Raw genomic sequence first — 17,714 nt, 5'->3', positions numbered from 1 at the left:
AAGACAATCCTCTCGCTTAAACGCACCAGCCTTCACATTCCTCCTTCACACATTTTTGCTTTGATCTTCCTATTATCTCTGTTCCCCTCTTCACCCTTGTGACGTTACCCCTTTTAGTTTCAAGCTATGCGATCTTCGACAGTCGCCGAATAGCTTTCGCATTCCTGCTCTTCTCTTTTCCTCCGCCTTCAAATCTTGTAGAGCAATCATTTCCTTCCCTTGAAATGACGGTATTTTTGTTTTCATTCCCTTTTCTGTTCCTCTGTCACTATCATAAACAAACACCCAACTACATAATAAACATTGTGAAAAATGTATAAGTATCGCAAAAGTGTGTTGGCGAGGCTAAATTCATCATATTAAAATATAATAAGCGATTCTTACAAACCCAAGAACTCCTTCACAAGAAAGATACAGCACAGGCTGTAAGGCATGACGACTTGCAATGGAAGCTCATGCAAATCATCCCAAATCATAGGAAGTGAGCAGGAATTATTCCCCAGAAGAGGAAATTACAACCGAAATTACGGTCACGTGTTGGGGAAGAAGGGGGATCTCATGCGAGGGATGACTAGAGAGGTTGGGGAGATGTAAGGGGAACAGGATGGGCGAAGCAAAAAGACACGATGGTACAAGATGGATATTATGATCGGCATGACGGAAGCAGTTGCCAGTATAATAATACGCCGATGAATATACACTCTGGCTTGAAATTCGCAAGACTCTTCCACTTAATAATTTTTTGGTGGTAAAATACGCAATTAACTGTCCAAACTGACACTTCAGCCAAATCTACAATCCCTGAAAATGGTAGGGATTTTGTCAGTAATTCCCCACTCGACATTTTATCTAAATGCCTGGCTGGCAGCAAATTGCTCTTAAAACACTGATGGACTATAATAGTTCAAATGAATAGTTCACTTTCCTTTTTCACTGGTTCTTTCGTGTTAAGCCAAAAGTTAGAGTTTATGCAACCTTAAGTTTCCTCTCTAGAGAGAAGACCATCATGAGGACAGCAGCGCTCAAAAAGTCGCACAAGCACTGCACAAGGAAAATGTCCAATGCATGAGTAATCGCCTTTACGTAAATAATACTTGTCCACTCGTCTAAACAATGAGCATCACGGGAAATCCCAAATCATAATCGAACGATAAGAAGGAAAAGAAAGAACGGAAAAGGCATCTTCCTCTAGGTCGTTTAGAAGAACGCTTTACCTAAGAATTACAACCACCATTTCTAATTCTTTTTCGTTTACCTATTTATTACGTTCGAAGTGCATTCGCACAATCTAAAGGGCGCGTTACCATAAGCCATTATCCAACAACCAGAACATTCGTCCTCAAACAACACTGCCGCGAGGCATGTGTGGCATGAAGCAATGTCCTCTGGAATGATCCTCTGGGATATTTGATGTGAAGCTGAAGAAGATTCTTTATGCTAGATGAGTGTTGTGGAATTCGAAATTTAATCCACAATCTAGTTATATAGACATATAAAAACGACATGTTATTAACGAAACCAATTATAACTCCTAATCGAAAGGTTTACGAGAAAAATACAAGATCCACATTCAGGAAAAACTAAAATCTTTAATATTACAAATCAGTCTAATATCTATCAGAACAAAAAAAAAATCTGTTTCCGCACACTTGTGTAAATATATACTCTAGAATTTACGTAAGATGTCAGAATTAATCAGAAAACGTTAGGAAGACAATTATTGTCGTCCGCAACAAGGATACGAAGCACAGCTCTTCGTGTATGTCGCCTTCAGGTAAGTGAGCCTCCGCTGTTCCTCAGGGACAAACTCATTATCTACCAACAACCCTCCCCAAACCCCACCCGCTCAACAGAACCCTCCCGTCTGAATCAACTCTACCACCAGCCCACTACACAGTCCCTCCCCTCTCCCCAAGTCCTACTCATCCCCCACTCCACCACCACCCTCTTCCAAACCTAAGTACCAATTGTACCACAAGCTCGGCATTACTGCATTCATTCATTTCCTCCTACTACCGACTGTCATAACGTCTTCCTATTTCTACGTACTTATTTGGAGACCGCAAATGTCTTTAAAGGTATCCGGGGGACAGATCATAGTTTCCTATGTAAGAAGAGAAAACAGGGACGACGAGGCAGCGTGACTATGTATGTTCGTCTTGTTCACATTTTACGCATACAAATTTTACCATATATCAGAAGGCCTGTAATGAAGCCAGTGATTTATGTGAAAAAACGTTTCACTTAGATATCCATTGTCTTGAATATGTGTTGCTGCTGATGGCAATCTCATCAAGATTTGACGAGTATGTCTTACATACTAGAAGTAAAATATAAAGGCAATAATTCTCAATCTTCAAATGACATACAAGGCAAAGGCATAAGCTACAATGGCCATAGTTGGCTTAAAAGAAAAAAAAATAATTGATTGACTGTATTATCTGCGAGAGTAACACCACTCCCATTAGCATTTACGTCCAGCACCACACATGAAGAGTTATTTCTCATGCATTATCAAACACTCAACCCTACAAAGTTCACGTCATCCTCAGCGAAATTTATGGCATTGTCGCGTGCTGCCCTAGTTTGTCAGAAGGCCATTGAAGCTTATTTACACTGCTGATAAAGAAAATCATTTTCATAAGAGTTCTTCAATAGTAACGACTCCAACAGTTAAATACTTTAGACGAGAGCCAACGGCGAGAAACTGGCGCAACAACGTTGCTTACACGTATAACACGTCCGGTTATCACAAATTTCTCCCGGATCAGGCATGAATAATTTGGAGACGCTAATCCTCTCGTGTCCCGTCCCATCCCTTCAGAGCGCCCACAGAACACTGCATCAAACACACATTCCTCGAGAGCAGGACCATATAGCTAACAACATTATTCAAAGTAGAGGATTTACCTTTCATACAGTGTGCAAGACAAAAGAAAATGATGAAACTGATATGGCAGTTAATTACAAAACATGAGTACATATTAACAAACAATTATTACTGCTGTTACAACTTTCAAATGAAAATAAATAAAATTATAATTTCTGAAAGTATCCAACCAACCAATGGACAAGAATAAAAAGAAATAAAGCAAGTCACCACGATAAGGGTTGATTTAAGGGAATAAATATACTTATATATCACAAGCTAATTCTTATTCAGCCAAGAAAGTCACGCCCTCGAAGAGCAAGTAAAAAGAAAAAAAAAAGAACATTCCAAAAGGGAAGAGTTCTGGAGTAATTCCAACAGACGACAAAACTGACCCAGCTGGACATATAATAGGGACACAACAAGTTAAACAGGATCTCTATTATAGCCTCATAATTTATCATTATCTTAGGAATTAATGAAGAACAGAATTCGTTACAAGTTTAGCCCAAACAATATAAAGCCCTGAGTAAAAAGAGGAGGACGTGAAGGCAAGTCCTAGGCGTTGCCCTTCAGGATTTTTGTGAAGCAACAAAGGGGCGGCATCTGTATCTTGCACAAGCCCCTCTATCAGCATACCTGAGCTTTACACATAAGGTGCCACATTCCCAAATAATATGTAAAGGAAATGCCCCGGGTCCGAGCAACGGCGCCGTTGATGACGATACGACGTCGGAAAGTTTCTCTCTCCGCGCAGCTTAAATAAAAAAAATCCAGATGTAAAGAGATAAATGGGGAAATCGATGAATTACGCGAGGCACTCTTTAGGATGTGATTGAGCCCAAGGACGAGGTTAAATGGATTAGCGAACCATTATGAGAATCTATACATAGCTAATGTGGACAAGCAATCGTGCTATATTCTTTACATATACGATTTTTTTTTCAATACTAACAAAGCAACAATTGACAACAAAAGCTTATAAAAAAAGAGAGAAAGACCTGACAATTTAAGGCACGAGAGAAAACTTTGCGAGACAACTAGGAGAGAAAAAAAGAAGACACGAGCGCATACAACTATCGCAAATGACCACGCTATCTAGCAATTGCCTCTCTTTTAAACTGCATGGCTATAACATCAACATGACTTTCACCTGTGCCGGTATGTGATTCATAATGACGGACTCGGTCCGTTTCCGAAGACATTTGTCCAATTGAAAGCGAGATGAGATTACGGGACGGGGACGGGGAGGGAGAGCAGCGACGTGACAGGAAAGTCTCCGTCGCCTGAATTACCTGCCAGAACATAACACAGACAGACGCCATCAAAATTACCCTAAAAATAAATGAAAGCATCCGGGATATTTCTATCAGCCAGTGGAACCCGCCGTAACACGGAGATTCAGGCAATATGCCAGAGTTAGCAACCCCAATCAAGGATGGGAGAAAGCTGCAAACGAATGATGGCGTCTCCGATGTATACACCAGTTCCATTTAACTTTTATGACTCTTGGTAAAGATTCTTTAATTGAGACGTCGTCCGTCCCAGCACGTGCAAAAGGTTTCTCTGAAAGCATCTCAGACATTTTGGGCCAAATAAAGACAAGTAATCACAAAGTGAATTAACTTCACGGATAATGATGGCCACCACTGGAATGAGGAAGATGAGGTAATTTGGGAGTGTGTATGTGTGTTTGTGTGTGTTATCTTATGAACGATTTCACCACGGGAGGACGAGGATTACCTCTAGCTCCCCCAGTCCTCCCGCCTTTTCAATCTCATTCATTGGTATATACCTAATGACCTGACCAATACTGATCCCCCCCCATCTTTTCTTCATCTTCCTCTTCCCATCCATACCTCGACCAACAACAGTCTGATAACCACAAACACAATTCACTTCTAGGGTCAACAGAGGCATTCTGGGTTGTTAATGAAGATGCCCATATCGTTCCTCCTCGTCTGATCTAGAGATCGACCATGGGCCTACTTGACTGTGAGACAAACGTGCTGACATATGCCCTACGAGGCCAGAGAGACAGAGAGAATGACATTCCCAGTCAAAGATTCAAGGGCAGCATATCTTCAATGTTCTCAAAATCGCTGCGCCTGAAGTTCCCAAAGATGAAAGCAATATACGTCACTGTCCACTTTAGTGAGAACCCAGTGCCCGGACAACCCACGAAACCTTTAAAATCAAGGTGATCGTGACGATGAAAGTTCCATTCATTGCCGACGCAACAGAGAACCTCAGGTATTTCCCGATTTCTGAATAAAACTTCTGACGAAAGACCATAGTCGACACTTTTTTCTGTGTCCGGAAACGATTTTTTTTAAGGAGGTTGTTATGAACAAACACGAAAACCACCTACGGTTACATTCACCGATAATCATTACCAAATCGTTAAAATATTTAGTCCAAATAATCTTAATGAACTGGCAATGACCGTGCCATCCGACAGCCCAGACAATTTTAATATGAAACGAAGCACACACACACACACATTCCAGGTCACCTGAACCGGATCATTTCAACGTCAACAAGCATTGAACGAATGACAGCGACGCTGCTCTTGGAAGCACTATCGGAACGGCCAGGGGTAAAACATGAATTCCATAGTGGAAAAAGTCCGATTCAGCGTTCCTGAAGAATGAGACCATGACACAAAAAGGGCGTCAACCCTTTCTGACTTTTTGCGTCCTGCGGCTTCTTCTGCAGCGTCAAAAAACCGGGATGAGACCCTACCATTTCCCAACCCCCAAAATAAAACGACGATTTTCTCACGGCGTCTTTTCATTTTCACATACCACACGTTTTGCTGAAAGTAACCACACCGCAAAAAGCAATCGCTCTCAGCAGTGCTTTCAACTCAAAATCGGCACGTGAAAGATTAGGTGATAACCAGCCCAAATACAACAGCAAAATGAAAATGGCCAACTGTTCTAAAGCTTAGCATACCGAAAGTGAAACAAAATAAACATAAGGCACAATACCCTCCCTACCTGAGTGACTGGGTCTCGCTCGTACAGACGGAGGTCGTCATGGGGAAAGAGATCCTGTATTCTTTCGATTTCGCTCTCTTCCTCTTCCCCCCTTCTCACAAGCTGCGAAGGCAAAGATACACAAGTTATTAATACTTGAAACAATAAGAATGCTCAATATATATAAGTACATACACGATAACGCTCTCTCTCTCTCTCTCTCTCACTTCACACACACACACACACACACCACACACACATATATATATGTATATAGTATATATATATATAGTATATATATATATATATATTAATATATTATTAATTAATAGGTCTCAACACAAGGGAGAGTTGAACACTCGGTGAACTGGTGAGAGATATTACTGAACATGCCATATACACATATGTACGTACACATACATGCTATGTGATTTACAGGATGAGAAATACAGATGGAACGACACAAGGGGTTAAACAAACTTCCTGGGAAGACTTCAAATCTGGTAAATCAATCAGGGTGGCTTCTCTCCTTAGTATGGAGTCTTAACAAAACCCACGTCGTGTGGTAGTATCCTGGTCGGATCTTTTCCCGAGCCCTTAAAAAGGAGACAATCTCAAGCCTCAGTACGTAATCCAAAATCAGTGGTAGGGAAAACTAAATAGAACAGACAATGATGACGGGAAAATGGGGAGTACTGCATGCAATTACGTACAACAACGCGTAGTAGTACTTACATGTTTGAAATACATTTTTCAGAAGTAAGAGTTTGAATGCTAAAAATTGACTTAAAACAATCTTTGAATATTTTTTCAGAAATAAATGAAAATTTGGAAGAAAAAAAGGCACCTTTGATAGTTACCCAGCCAACAAAACGACCAAAAAGTATTTAAACCGACAGTCTGGCCTATGTTTTTCTTTGGTGGCAGACATGCCTAATAAGTCTACCAAAGACTACAACCCACGCAGGACCAAATTTAGAGTTACGCAAACATGATGACGTCACGTAGTTGATCCAGATACACATACAGAGGAACGGAACTGAAAAAATAAGTATATAAAACTACCAAAAGAGGTCAACTTGGGTGTAGTAAACGGGCGTCTTGCTTAAGCATAAGGTGGGGTTTGAAGGCGTGGGCGCTAACCAGTCAAGAAGGGGGTGGGATGAAGGTTGGTAAATTTAGGCCGAGATAGTACACAGCCCTGTTAAGATCTCTGTGGAATGTGCTCTAAAGTCCCTCGCATAGGTCTGGTGTCCCTTTTCTGCAAACCCTTAGCGTTTATTTTCTGTTCATCTAATCCTGCAAGAAGCTCACCCCTGCCCAGGCTTATTGCTTCAGTAAGGAATTTGACTTCCAGAGAAACTTTGCCGGCTTGAGCAGCTACCTACACTTGTAGTTGCTCATCTTGAGGACCAGAGTGAAAACTAATATTGAAAAGTCTATTGCACTTCAATCATAATTTCTTAAAAATATAATTCTTTCAGGCAGAGACAGACAGACACCCGTGATTGCTTCATCACATAAATCGGGAAGTATATATAATCGAAGTTATATCGTCCTTTGAAGCAATATAAATACAGGGAGATCTACCCTCTCCCCCAACTGACAAGGTTCTTTCGTGGTTAACTTCAGTAAAATCTTACTAATTTTTTCGTGCGATTTTATGCGCAGTGAACGGCCGAAGGATTATTAGAAAAAAATTATTACATTACAAGTCTCCGTCAATCTCTCATAAAAGTAGACAGCATTGAATAGACATTTATAGGCACCAATAAAGAACACAATCAGGAAGAGAGAGAGAGAGAGAGAGAGAGAGAGAGAGAGAGAGAGAGAGAGAGAGAGAGAGAGAGAGAGAGAGAGAGAGAGAGAGAGAACTATATTCAGGATCATCAACATCATGAAGATTAGAACAGGCCGATTAAACAAACCACATCTGCTTTGTCTCCCCTAAAATGCCCTTCTAATCAAGGACCCAAGTCATGCAAACGCATCATTCAATCACACAAACATCATCATTTAACCCGTGTCCTCGGCTTGGACGACGCTCATTAAAACGATGAAGGAATACATACGACAGCAAATCCATCTCCCAAAAGGGATAGGACCTGAGACTAGTAAACTGTCCACTGTCCTCCCAAGTGGATTTCGTTTGTGTATGTATGTATGTTTGATCTCTCTCTCTCTCTCTCTCTCTCTCTCTCTCTCTCTTTTCTCTCTCTATATATATTATATATATATATATATATATATATATATATATATATATATATGTGTGTGTGTGTGTGTGTGTGTGTGTGTGTAAATGTTAAAAATTACGTCTATGTCAGAAATAAACATGGCTGAACAAATACCAACTTAATGGCCGTACGAACAGCCAGTATACATAGGCCGACCTTCACAACTAGGAAATTCCAACAGTAGCCATAAAACACCTAACTGCTTGAGATGACCATGAGCACATTCCATTTGCTTCAGAATTTTATATTTCCACCAAACTCGTCATTAGCTTCGCTGAGAGAGAAACTGGATAAAACACGAAAAACCGAAGGGGAAAATGAGAAACCCGAAAAGGCACCAAAGGAAAAAAGGGCAAAAAAGAAAAAGAAAAAGGTAGAAAAGAGAAAACCGTCATTACCAAACATGAGTAAACCATGACCACCAAATAAACATTCCTTCCCCGACAAATAAGAATTTCCTGTGAAAGTCTGTCTGATACGCTCTTCAACCTGACGGTAAATGTTGACAGGCCTGGTCTCTCAGTTTCAACCAAAGCTCGCCATCGCATATTCCAGAGCATCCCGTAATTATGCTTTCGCCCATTTTGATAAGGCTGGACTGCATTCGGCTCGCTCTTGAGTAACACGGTCATCGTATCAATTTCCTGAGATAAAACTGTGATCATTCATCTCTCTCTCTCTCTCTCTCTGTATGTATATATATATATATATATATATATATATATATATATATATATATATATATATAATATATATATATATATATATATACCTCTCCATCCATCTCTGTATTATAAAAGTGTGTGTGTGTGATTGTAATAACAACAATGCCCTCTTTACTTCTCGAATTCATTGCATTTTTTTTTTTTGGGGGGGGGGGGGGGGGGAAAAACGTTAGTCACTAAAAATCCTTAAGATCCATGGCTTTGTAGTTACAAGGGTTTCAAAAAAAAGGCGCAAAGAATTCGAGAAGTTATAATTGTTTATGAATCTGGTAAAAACAACCAGTAGATTCTGCATATATATATATATATATATATATATATATATATATATATATATATCTATATATATATATATATATAATTACAGAACATTTACAACAATGTAACAAAAGTCAAGAAAAAGGATCTGTAAACAATGAATTATAGAAACAAAATTGGTGAAAAAATATTCCAATGTCCACAGAGCAACTTGCCTCTGAAGGCCACAAAATGTGGAGATGAAATCATAAGTATTCCGGGAAACGTCAAACTTCTCATTCTGATTCATATGTTCTCTCTCTCTCTCTCTCTCTCTCTCATACACTAAAATTTTGAAAGCATTAAAAATCTATACTTCCGTTAAATACCACACATGCCATCCTGTTCCAACTCCTTCTTTTAATAATAATACTAAATTTGACACTTGGATACACTGCACATATTAATCTACAGAAAAAAAGTAATACTATAGAGGACCAGAGAGGTCTATGTTGTTAATAAAGCAGAGTGGAGGAAGAGAGGTTCGTTAAACACCATTAGCAGTAAGGTCCGACGAATGAATAATCCTCTCTTTATCCTTTCAAAAAGGCACATTATTTCCCTTCCGTATCCAATGCTATCGACTGTCATCTGTTCATAAAAGCTCCATCCCGACATCCTCTTTTTTGATAAAAGCGGATCTTAATTGTTCCGTGAAATAATTAACGAGCGGGGACAACAAAAAGGCCCTTCTCTCGTTTTTCGCAGGAAACTCTTCCCCCTCAAGATCAAAACAGCTTCGTTTACCCACCGAAACGGGGTTGACAAAAATGATGTAAAAACGCTTTTGAGCTTCGGGCATCCGCTGAGTCAAAAAGGAAATGGGGAGTGCACATGGGGAATTCGGATACTGAACACACATACACACACAGAGAGAGAGAGAGAGAGAGAGAGAGAGAGAGAGAGAGAGAGAGAGAGAGAGAGAGAGAGAGAGATTATTTAACGTAATAAGGAAATACAGACTAAAGAAATGCATTAAGAAATAAACGAAACTACACATATGTTCATGAAGGGATGATTCTCACATTAATTGGCGACAGGCATTTGGTTACATGAACATAAATGAAAGTACAGTACCAACAATCATCCTTGTGTTACACAGAAGCAACATCTTCAAACAAGTTCACCCAACAAAGGTGAAGGTAATAACATATGAAGATCAGGGTTTTAATATGAACAGTGAGTAACATCAGTATGAAAAAAGAATAATAAAAAAAATTGAAAGGTTCCGGCACCTAAGGATGGGCGTGAGCGTGGCGCATACAAAGTTGATGGCAAGACCACATACCCCGCCCGGCTGTGTATCTTCTTTGCAGACGTGGAATGAGGTTATGCTATCATTCCTTGCCAATGATATAACCACCAGAGAGAGAGAGAGGAGGAGGGCGATGAGAGGAGATGAGGAGCGGAGACACGAATCGGCGGAGGAGACGAGGAGAGAGAGAGGAAGGGGGATATTCTAAAGGAAGGGAGCGAGTCTGACTTTCCGAAAGGAGCCTAAAAATCGAGGTCACGTCAACAAAGTCGGCAAGATACCAACGGGTTCCTCACATTACGTTGCATTAAGTTGTTGATGCACCTATGAATTGATTAACGAACCTTATTTCGAAGATTAAAAAAAAACAATTTTAGAAGGCGATTTACCAACAAAACTCCAATTTTAAATAAAATATATTAATGACAGTTATCCTCTGATAATCGAACTTGGTGGTGTCAACTGTGCAGAATAAAGAGACGTCATGTTCGTCACCAAGGAAGGAAGGACTTACTTGGCAAAGGCAATTGACACCTAAAGAGGAGAAAGTAATGGCACAATGCGCTATATACTGAATGACTGACAGTGTCAGACGATCGGCCTTATGGCAATTAAGCAGCTGTTATTCAAGCTGAGAGTTAAATGACACTAATCTTAGGTTGCAAGTAATAAGGAACACAAACGACACAACTTCATATACATACATACATACACACACACACACACACACACACACATATATATATATATATATATATATATATCTATATATATATATATATATAATATATATTTATCTGTGAATGTGTGTTTTCCTGATTTTCACCAAGAAGTATACCAATGCAATTCAATTTAGTCGCTGAAAATCACCCCCTTTTTCACATGAAGACATGAAAATGCGAGAAGCATTATTATTGTCATGATACTCACAACGACCACATATCCTGAACTTGTATAGTAAAAGACGACATTACAAAAGTAGCCTAAATGAATTAAAAGTTTCAGAAGCAATTAATGTGTGAAGATATAAACATAATACTTAATTAATAGGGAAGGTAATTCTCTACGACAGGTGGTTTCTGCACATGTGAAAACAATCTACATTCTCACTACTTTAACTTAGAAACCACAGCCATATTAACCAAGCCGTCAAGCGACATAAGGAACAGGGACGTCGTATAACTCCCCACCGTAACGCAAAAATGATCGCGTCATAAATGGCGAGCAGAGCAATCCACTCCTAACAGCACACACGAAACGGCTTAAGAAGTAAACACGAGGAATGCCACAGACTTTCTAAATTGTTTGCCTGCGGGGCTTCCTTAGAATTGTAAACAATACGCAAACGCAGGCGTGAGACCCGCTGAAAGGTAGCGAGGGAAAGGAAAAAATTTTGACGCTGCAAAAGCCCCTGAGGCTGACGAGACTGGCAAGTAACTTCTGTTGCTACGATACGCAAATGAATGAGTCTGCTACTGGGCTTAAACGGCCAACCACCTTTGCATTAACTAGCAAAAGTAACTAATAAACATGCCTATACATCAATACTGTACTAGGAAGATTAATATTACTAAAAAATAATGAACACTGCAAGAATCATAATTACGTTTGAAATAATGACATGCTGAATCATGATGATGAATAATAAAAAAAATAATAATACATTATTAACAACAACGAATATGGCAGACAAGAATCAATCGGAATGTACGGGCAAGGGCAGAGGTAAAAATAACAATCTTGAGCAAACTGAAACTTATAGTATACTAATCATGATGATTGATAAAATCAGATATACAAAAAATGCACGTAGACGATTAAAGCTGAAACAGAATATATCGTCTCCAAATGAAAAGTTCCCTTAATACATCATCATATATCTTTTACAAAGGTTGCATCACGCAACGCGTCATCCCAAACAATTTGCCAGATAAAAGAATGTTTTGTGGCGTGGGTACGGTAAAGTACCTGCTCCTTCTCACGCCAGGTGTTCGCTTTGTAACAAAAGCCCCGTGTCGCGCAAGCCTGCCATCACGCGAGTCGCGTTCAACGATACTTAGCTTCAAGTCCACAACGTATTTGCTATAAGAACATCAGAACGTGGAAAAGGCGATATGCGTACGATATTTCACATTTAGGTTTATTTTAAACATACAACCTAACCAGCTCATAATACTGGAATGAGACGTCATAAATGTATAACTGTCTATAATCAACCCAAACCATTAGAATTCAATTACAATCGGGTTCAAATATTCGGCTCGGCGGAGAACCGGAAGGACTCGAGCTAACAGCCTAACCCTTTCCATTCACGGAATACCTGCAATGAGTCATACACCTGAGATGAAAGCTGCCGTAACTTACTGAAACCGAACAAAATTTTGGGACCGGGCAAACGGAAGTGATAGGTATTCGATAATGCGTCCGAAGCTCGAGGGGCGAACACATTCAGTGCAGCATCATGTTTGGTGATTTCTCAATTATAGCTGACTCAGGTCTGCTTCAATGATCACCCAATTTAAATGACTCATACACGGCCACTATGGTGGGAAAGGAGATATGTAATAAATGCATATAACTCAATTATCAGTCTGATTTCAAATTCTGTTTAATAAAAATTCAGTTACAGAAGGATCTATGTCTCTTGATGAAAGTGCAATAAACTTGAAAAGGGAAAGATTTCTTACAGTTACCAACAGATTCCTTAAAAAAACATTCTTTCGCATTAACATTACTATCAGGGACACACACACACACACACACACACATATATATATATATATATTATATATATATATATATATCTATATATATATAATATACATACATACATACATGCACACTGGATAAATCACATAAGCCCAGGTTTCCGCATTTCGAAAGTGTATTCCAATCCATTACATCATCCGACTACACTACAGCACACCCAAAACTGTCACAATCACTGAAGACACCCTAAAGCCATCATTTTTCCTTACAAGAAAACAAGTTTTCAGAGAACTCTATTCTTAGAAAGACCCTGGAAGCTTCGACATCTGTGGACATCACTTCTTTATGTGGGGGCCTGACCATCTCTTCAGACAAACACACCTGGTGCAAACTCGTTTACTTATTTCAATTTATTATTTCACAGAAAAGAAATGAACAAGCATGACCTTACACACCTACGGAGAACCATGGGTAAGAATAATAATAAACGGCGACAGAGCATTATCATAGGACGGTGCATCATGAATCATGAATATTTTTTTTTTTCCTTTTTGTGCTTCGCGTTGGCTCGATCACCTTGAAAGCCACGTCTTTCGACTGCGGGTACCACTCAGAGCCCAGCCCATCCCCATCCCAACCACGGTTACGTAATTGGAAATCTCCAGCAGTCGGAAAATCTTGAAATATCATCTATAATCAGCCATTTCAACTTGAAAACGTTTACATTGTCATCGCCCAACTCCCCCAATCAGAATATTTAAATCAAATTCATCAGAATCGTTATATCAAATACTAAGCCTATTCATATCTACATTTTTTTTTATTAATTAAACTAAGAACTACTTGAGAAGAGCTGCAAGGACAGTAAAATGAACATATTGACTTTCGAAATTCCTTGTTTGTATGGTTACGTCAACCGAATATCCTTTGTGGAATGGCCCCAGTATCGCAAAAATTTTTTTTTTTTTTTTTTCATATGAAATTTCTCATATTTAACCTTAAAGCCAGATGCTTATAATTGCCCGTGTCTCTTCGTAAAGCTCAAAACACAAACTTCTAACATTGTAAATCCTGCTTTGACTCCTACGCAGTAATCTGAATAGCGGTTCACGTCAGTTTCCACTGACGCTGTTTAACAACGGGGCCAAAATAATATTCCATGAGTCAAGCTGTAATAATAATAATAATAATAATATAATAATAATAATAATGATAATTTATCCGAATTTGATTTTGGAGCGAACTTCTTAAAAGTTACTTGTAAGAGTCACTTTGCATTCAACCTTATCCAGTTTTTTTCCTGCAAATTCCAGAAGCCTCGTTTACAACCAGGTAAGGTCGAAGAAAGGAGTTCACCACTGGTACACTAGCAGTTTAGGTCAACGGTAAACAAACAGGGCGTTGGGTTCCATACCAGTTTTTATGAAGGAGTTCTGATGGTCGACTACAAGTACACCTACGTCCCTTTCCTTAACTCCATTCTTCAGTTGGCGGAGTAGACTTGTGCTGGAATATGATTAATCCTCTCCACCCTGTCCCTTGGGAGGGATATAAGGACACAAACAATAACCGTACAGAGGTCCTCGACCATCGCAAGAGCTACCAGATCATCACAGATGACTGCTTATGTTGACGTTCACGACCATTCAGGGAAATAACAATAAATATACCTGAAGTATTTTCCAGTAAACAACAAATCAAATTAACGCACATACATACCCGGTTCCTTCTCCCCCCCCCCCCCCCCCCCCAACACCCCACACAAAGTCTGTTCAAGGTTAATAACGGGGTCAACAATGGAAGTATAAAGACCTCGCATAAAGGGGGTTATTTTATGAGGTCAGCTAGCCTACGTCACACAACATCTCCCCCGCAGTATAACCATGTACGGTCCCACCAGGTCAAAACTACGACGTGACGAGAGAGCTCTAGGCTAAGGGGACCCTGTTCCCCCCTCCACGCCTCGCCCTGACGAGGCATGTGATTCCTCTCCATAACAATACGGCAATTTTATTCATTGCTCATTCCATCCCGGTGTCTTCATCACGACCGGCAAAATGTGATGACATCGATTTCCATTGACTAGGTGATAATATCTGCTCCACCTTGACATAACGGTGCTGGGTTGCCCCTAACCTAGGTACGAATGGTTTAAGATACAGACAGCACTCTACCCCTCCCGCCCTACATGCATAGCAACCTTATGAGCTTTTGTACAAAGGAAACATTCATTATTCATTTTCTTACCTGAGGAAGCGCCCAGCCGAGCCACACGGTCAAATAGGCGGTGAAAAACTGACATATCAAATCCGAATTGGAACACAACCGAACAACTTGTTGCTTTTGGGGGGCGTCGGGGGTCCTTTCCATCCTCCTCACGCCATGGCATCGGCACTGCGTTCTTCTAGGAGGCTCACCGCAATTCTGGCACCGAAAGGTGCCGAACGTTGTTTCATCTTTGGTATACATTTAAAGCTAAATAAAAATGTTGCCTCGATTCCACTATGAGGAGCAACTCCCCACAATTACACACCCATTATGAATCATTCTGAATGGTGATCGCCTCGAATGGCCTCGTTTCCCTTTCCATGCCTCAACTTGTCACTGCTGCTGCTAACAGTTTAAGGGTCACGATGCACAACGGTAGTCGCTTACTGGCACCAAATTCACAGAAGTGAAAAATCACCGTGATACGAAAGGAGCACGCGGCTTCGCATCTTCTTCACAATTCCTGCCTAATCACCAACGCGCGAACAACACTTCTACCAGTTAACCGTCAACAGCCAAGCACGTGGGCGAGAGAGACCATCAAGGCCTTTAGGAGCTGGTAGCACTGCTGACTGTCCACCGTTCGGCGCCTCAGGACGCACTGCCACTGACTGACTGAGAGTCTGCGGCGACTCGGCGATCCAACAGCCAGGCAGCAGCAGCAGCAGGACCCCGCGAGAGAAGGATTGAGAAGAGAGAAAAGGACTCCAGCCAACAGCCACGACAGCCTATCCATCCGTCCCTACCCCTACCTGGTACACGGTCTCACCGCTCTGCCCCTTTTCCATCCAAACTCATCTCGCTCAACATCTTATTTACATTCTCACACTATTATTCCATTGACGCACGCCAAGTCAAACACCATATGCAAATAGCAACGACAAATAACATTCCGGTGCAACTATAGGAAAGGACGGGGGAAAAAAGAAAGGAACAAAAATGTTACAACCATAAACATGGCGTTCAGCCGAGCAGCTACAAATAATACATCCTCAGGAAATCACGGGGGGAGGGGGGGGGGGGGTGGGGGGGGGAAGGTAGAAGAAGAAAATTAGAGCTGGGGAGGGAGGAGTGGGGGAAAGTAAACTCTTGGAGGAATGATAAACTTATCCCCAGTAACCGGAAAACCTAAATAGGTATAGCTAAGCAGAAACGGACAATGGCTACAGGAAGAATATATATCACTAGTCTTGAAAGGGGGTTTGAACTCTTCCAGGGCAGCACCGGACGTGGTAGAAATATGTTGTGCCTTTCACTAAATTAGTCATCTCCCCTAAGACGGGGAGAGGGCCGTCCTCCCCTTATAATAGCCAGACTTCGCAGCAGTCTATTCTAAGAGATCAATGAGAATCAACACTCAAAAGAAAAACAACACTTCATACGACGAATTTTAATTCGCTCTTGGGACGCATACATTAAAAACAGGTAATTTCAAATTCAAAATGATACAGCACAAATGACATTTTATTATTTGCTTGCAAGGCTACCATTGCCTTAGTAAACATGGAAATCCTTTCCCAGAGCTCAATTTTTTTTTTTTCCAAATATGTAGTGCAGCAATGATCATTTTTCTCTAGTAGATTACAACAAACTACTCGGAGCGTATGTGAAAAAAAAGAAACGAAATCCTTCACGGTCAGTTGATTCGACCTTAAGTTAAACTGTTAAAACTGCTCTGTTGATTGCAAGCGTCAACCTCAAGAATGCTAGCGCTCTACCAACTAAAGGTAAATTCATTATGATGTATAAGTGAAAGAAGCATTAAACAAACTATATGTATTTTGCATGTGTTCGATTCTTAATAGATCAGTAAAACATGAACACTAATCTAAATTTGAATAAATGTGCATGAAAGGAACAAACGAACAAAAATGAAGCCTGAAATTGTGCGGCATCGACAGAGCGCGCAAGAGCGCTTCCTGCAATTACTCCTGTGTTGACGAATCTCATTCTAAAGCCATTACATCAACATCCTGGCCTCATCCCCGATGAATGATCAACAACACTTTTGGCTTTGTCACTGGCCAGACTATAAGTCTTCTACATTGCCAACGGCCTTTTCACAATCCGGGGTTCTTCTTTGGAACTCAATGGACACAACAGAAAGAGGTTCTCTTATTTGTCAGGAATACCAAGGGCCACCACCCCCTTTTCAGGCCAACGAAGGTCCTTCCTTCCGGTTACGGAGGAAAAGGCAGTTGGTCGCGTTATGTTAAGACTCGCAGACTTTCTCTTCAGTGCAGCAGCCTTACCAATACAGCACATTCATGAGTCACCTTCATCCATATAGTCGAACTCACTTCCCGTAATCGTTCCAGGACAGACAATTTTCTCTCAGCTGTCATCCCAGTCCCTACTTGTGATAGTTTCCTT

General features: G+C 40.5%; 1 protein-coding gene across 6 annotated transcripts in view; it reads right to left on the bottom strand.

The window, feature by feature from the left end:
* LOC135222617 (uncharacterized) overlaps positions 1–17,714 on the bottom strand; it is a 775,758-nt gene that overhangs the window by 37,910 nt on the left and 720,134 nt on the right. For 5 of the 6 annotated variants that reach the window (XM_064260717.1, XM_064260722.1, XM_064260719.1 and 2 more), the window contains one exon: positions 5,872–5,973. In XM_064260717.1, the coding sequence (XP_064116787.1) occupies positions 5,872–5,973 (102 nt within the window). Of the gene's footprint in view, positions 1–5,871; positions 5,974–15,320; positions 15,960–17,714 lie in introns of those variants that run through there. The other variant, XM_064260721.1, reaches the window with a different exon arrangement.

Source organism: Macrobrachium nipponense, chromosome 8 (assembly GCF_015104395.2).
Source record: "Macrobrachium nipponense isolate FS-2020 chromosome 8, ASM1510439v2, whole genome shotgun sequence".
NCBI classification, from domain to species: Eukaryota; Metazoa; Arthropoda; class Malacostraca; order Decapoda; family Palaemonidae; genus Macrobrachium; species Macrobrachium nipponense.
This window is presented reverse-complemented; position numbering and strand designations above follow the sequence as displayed.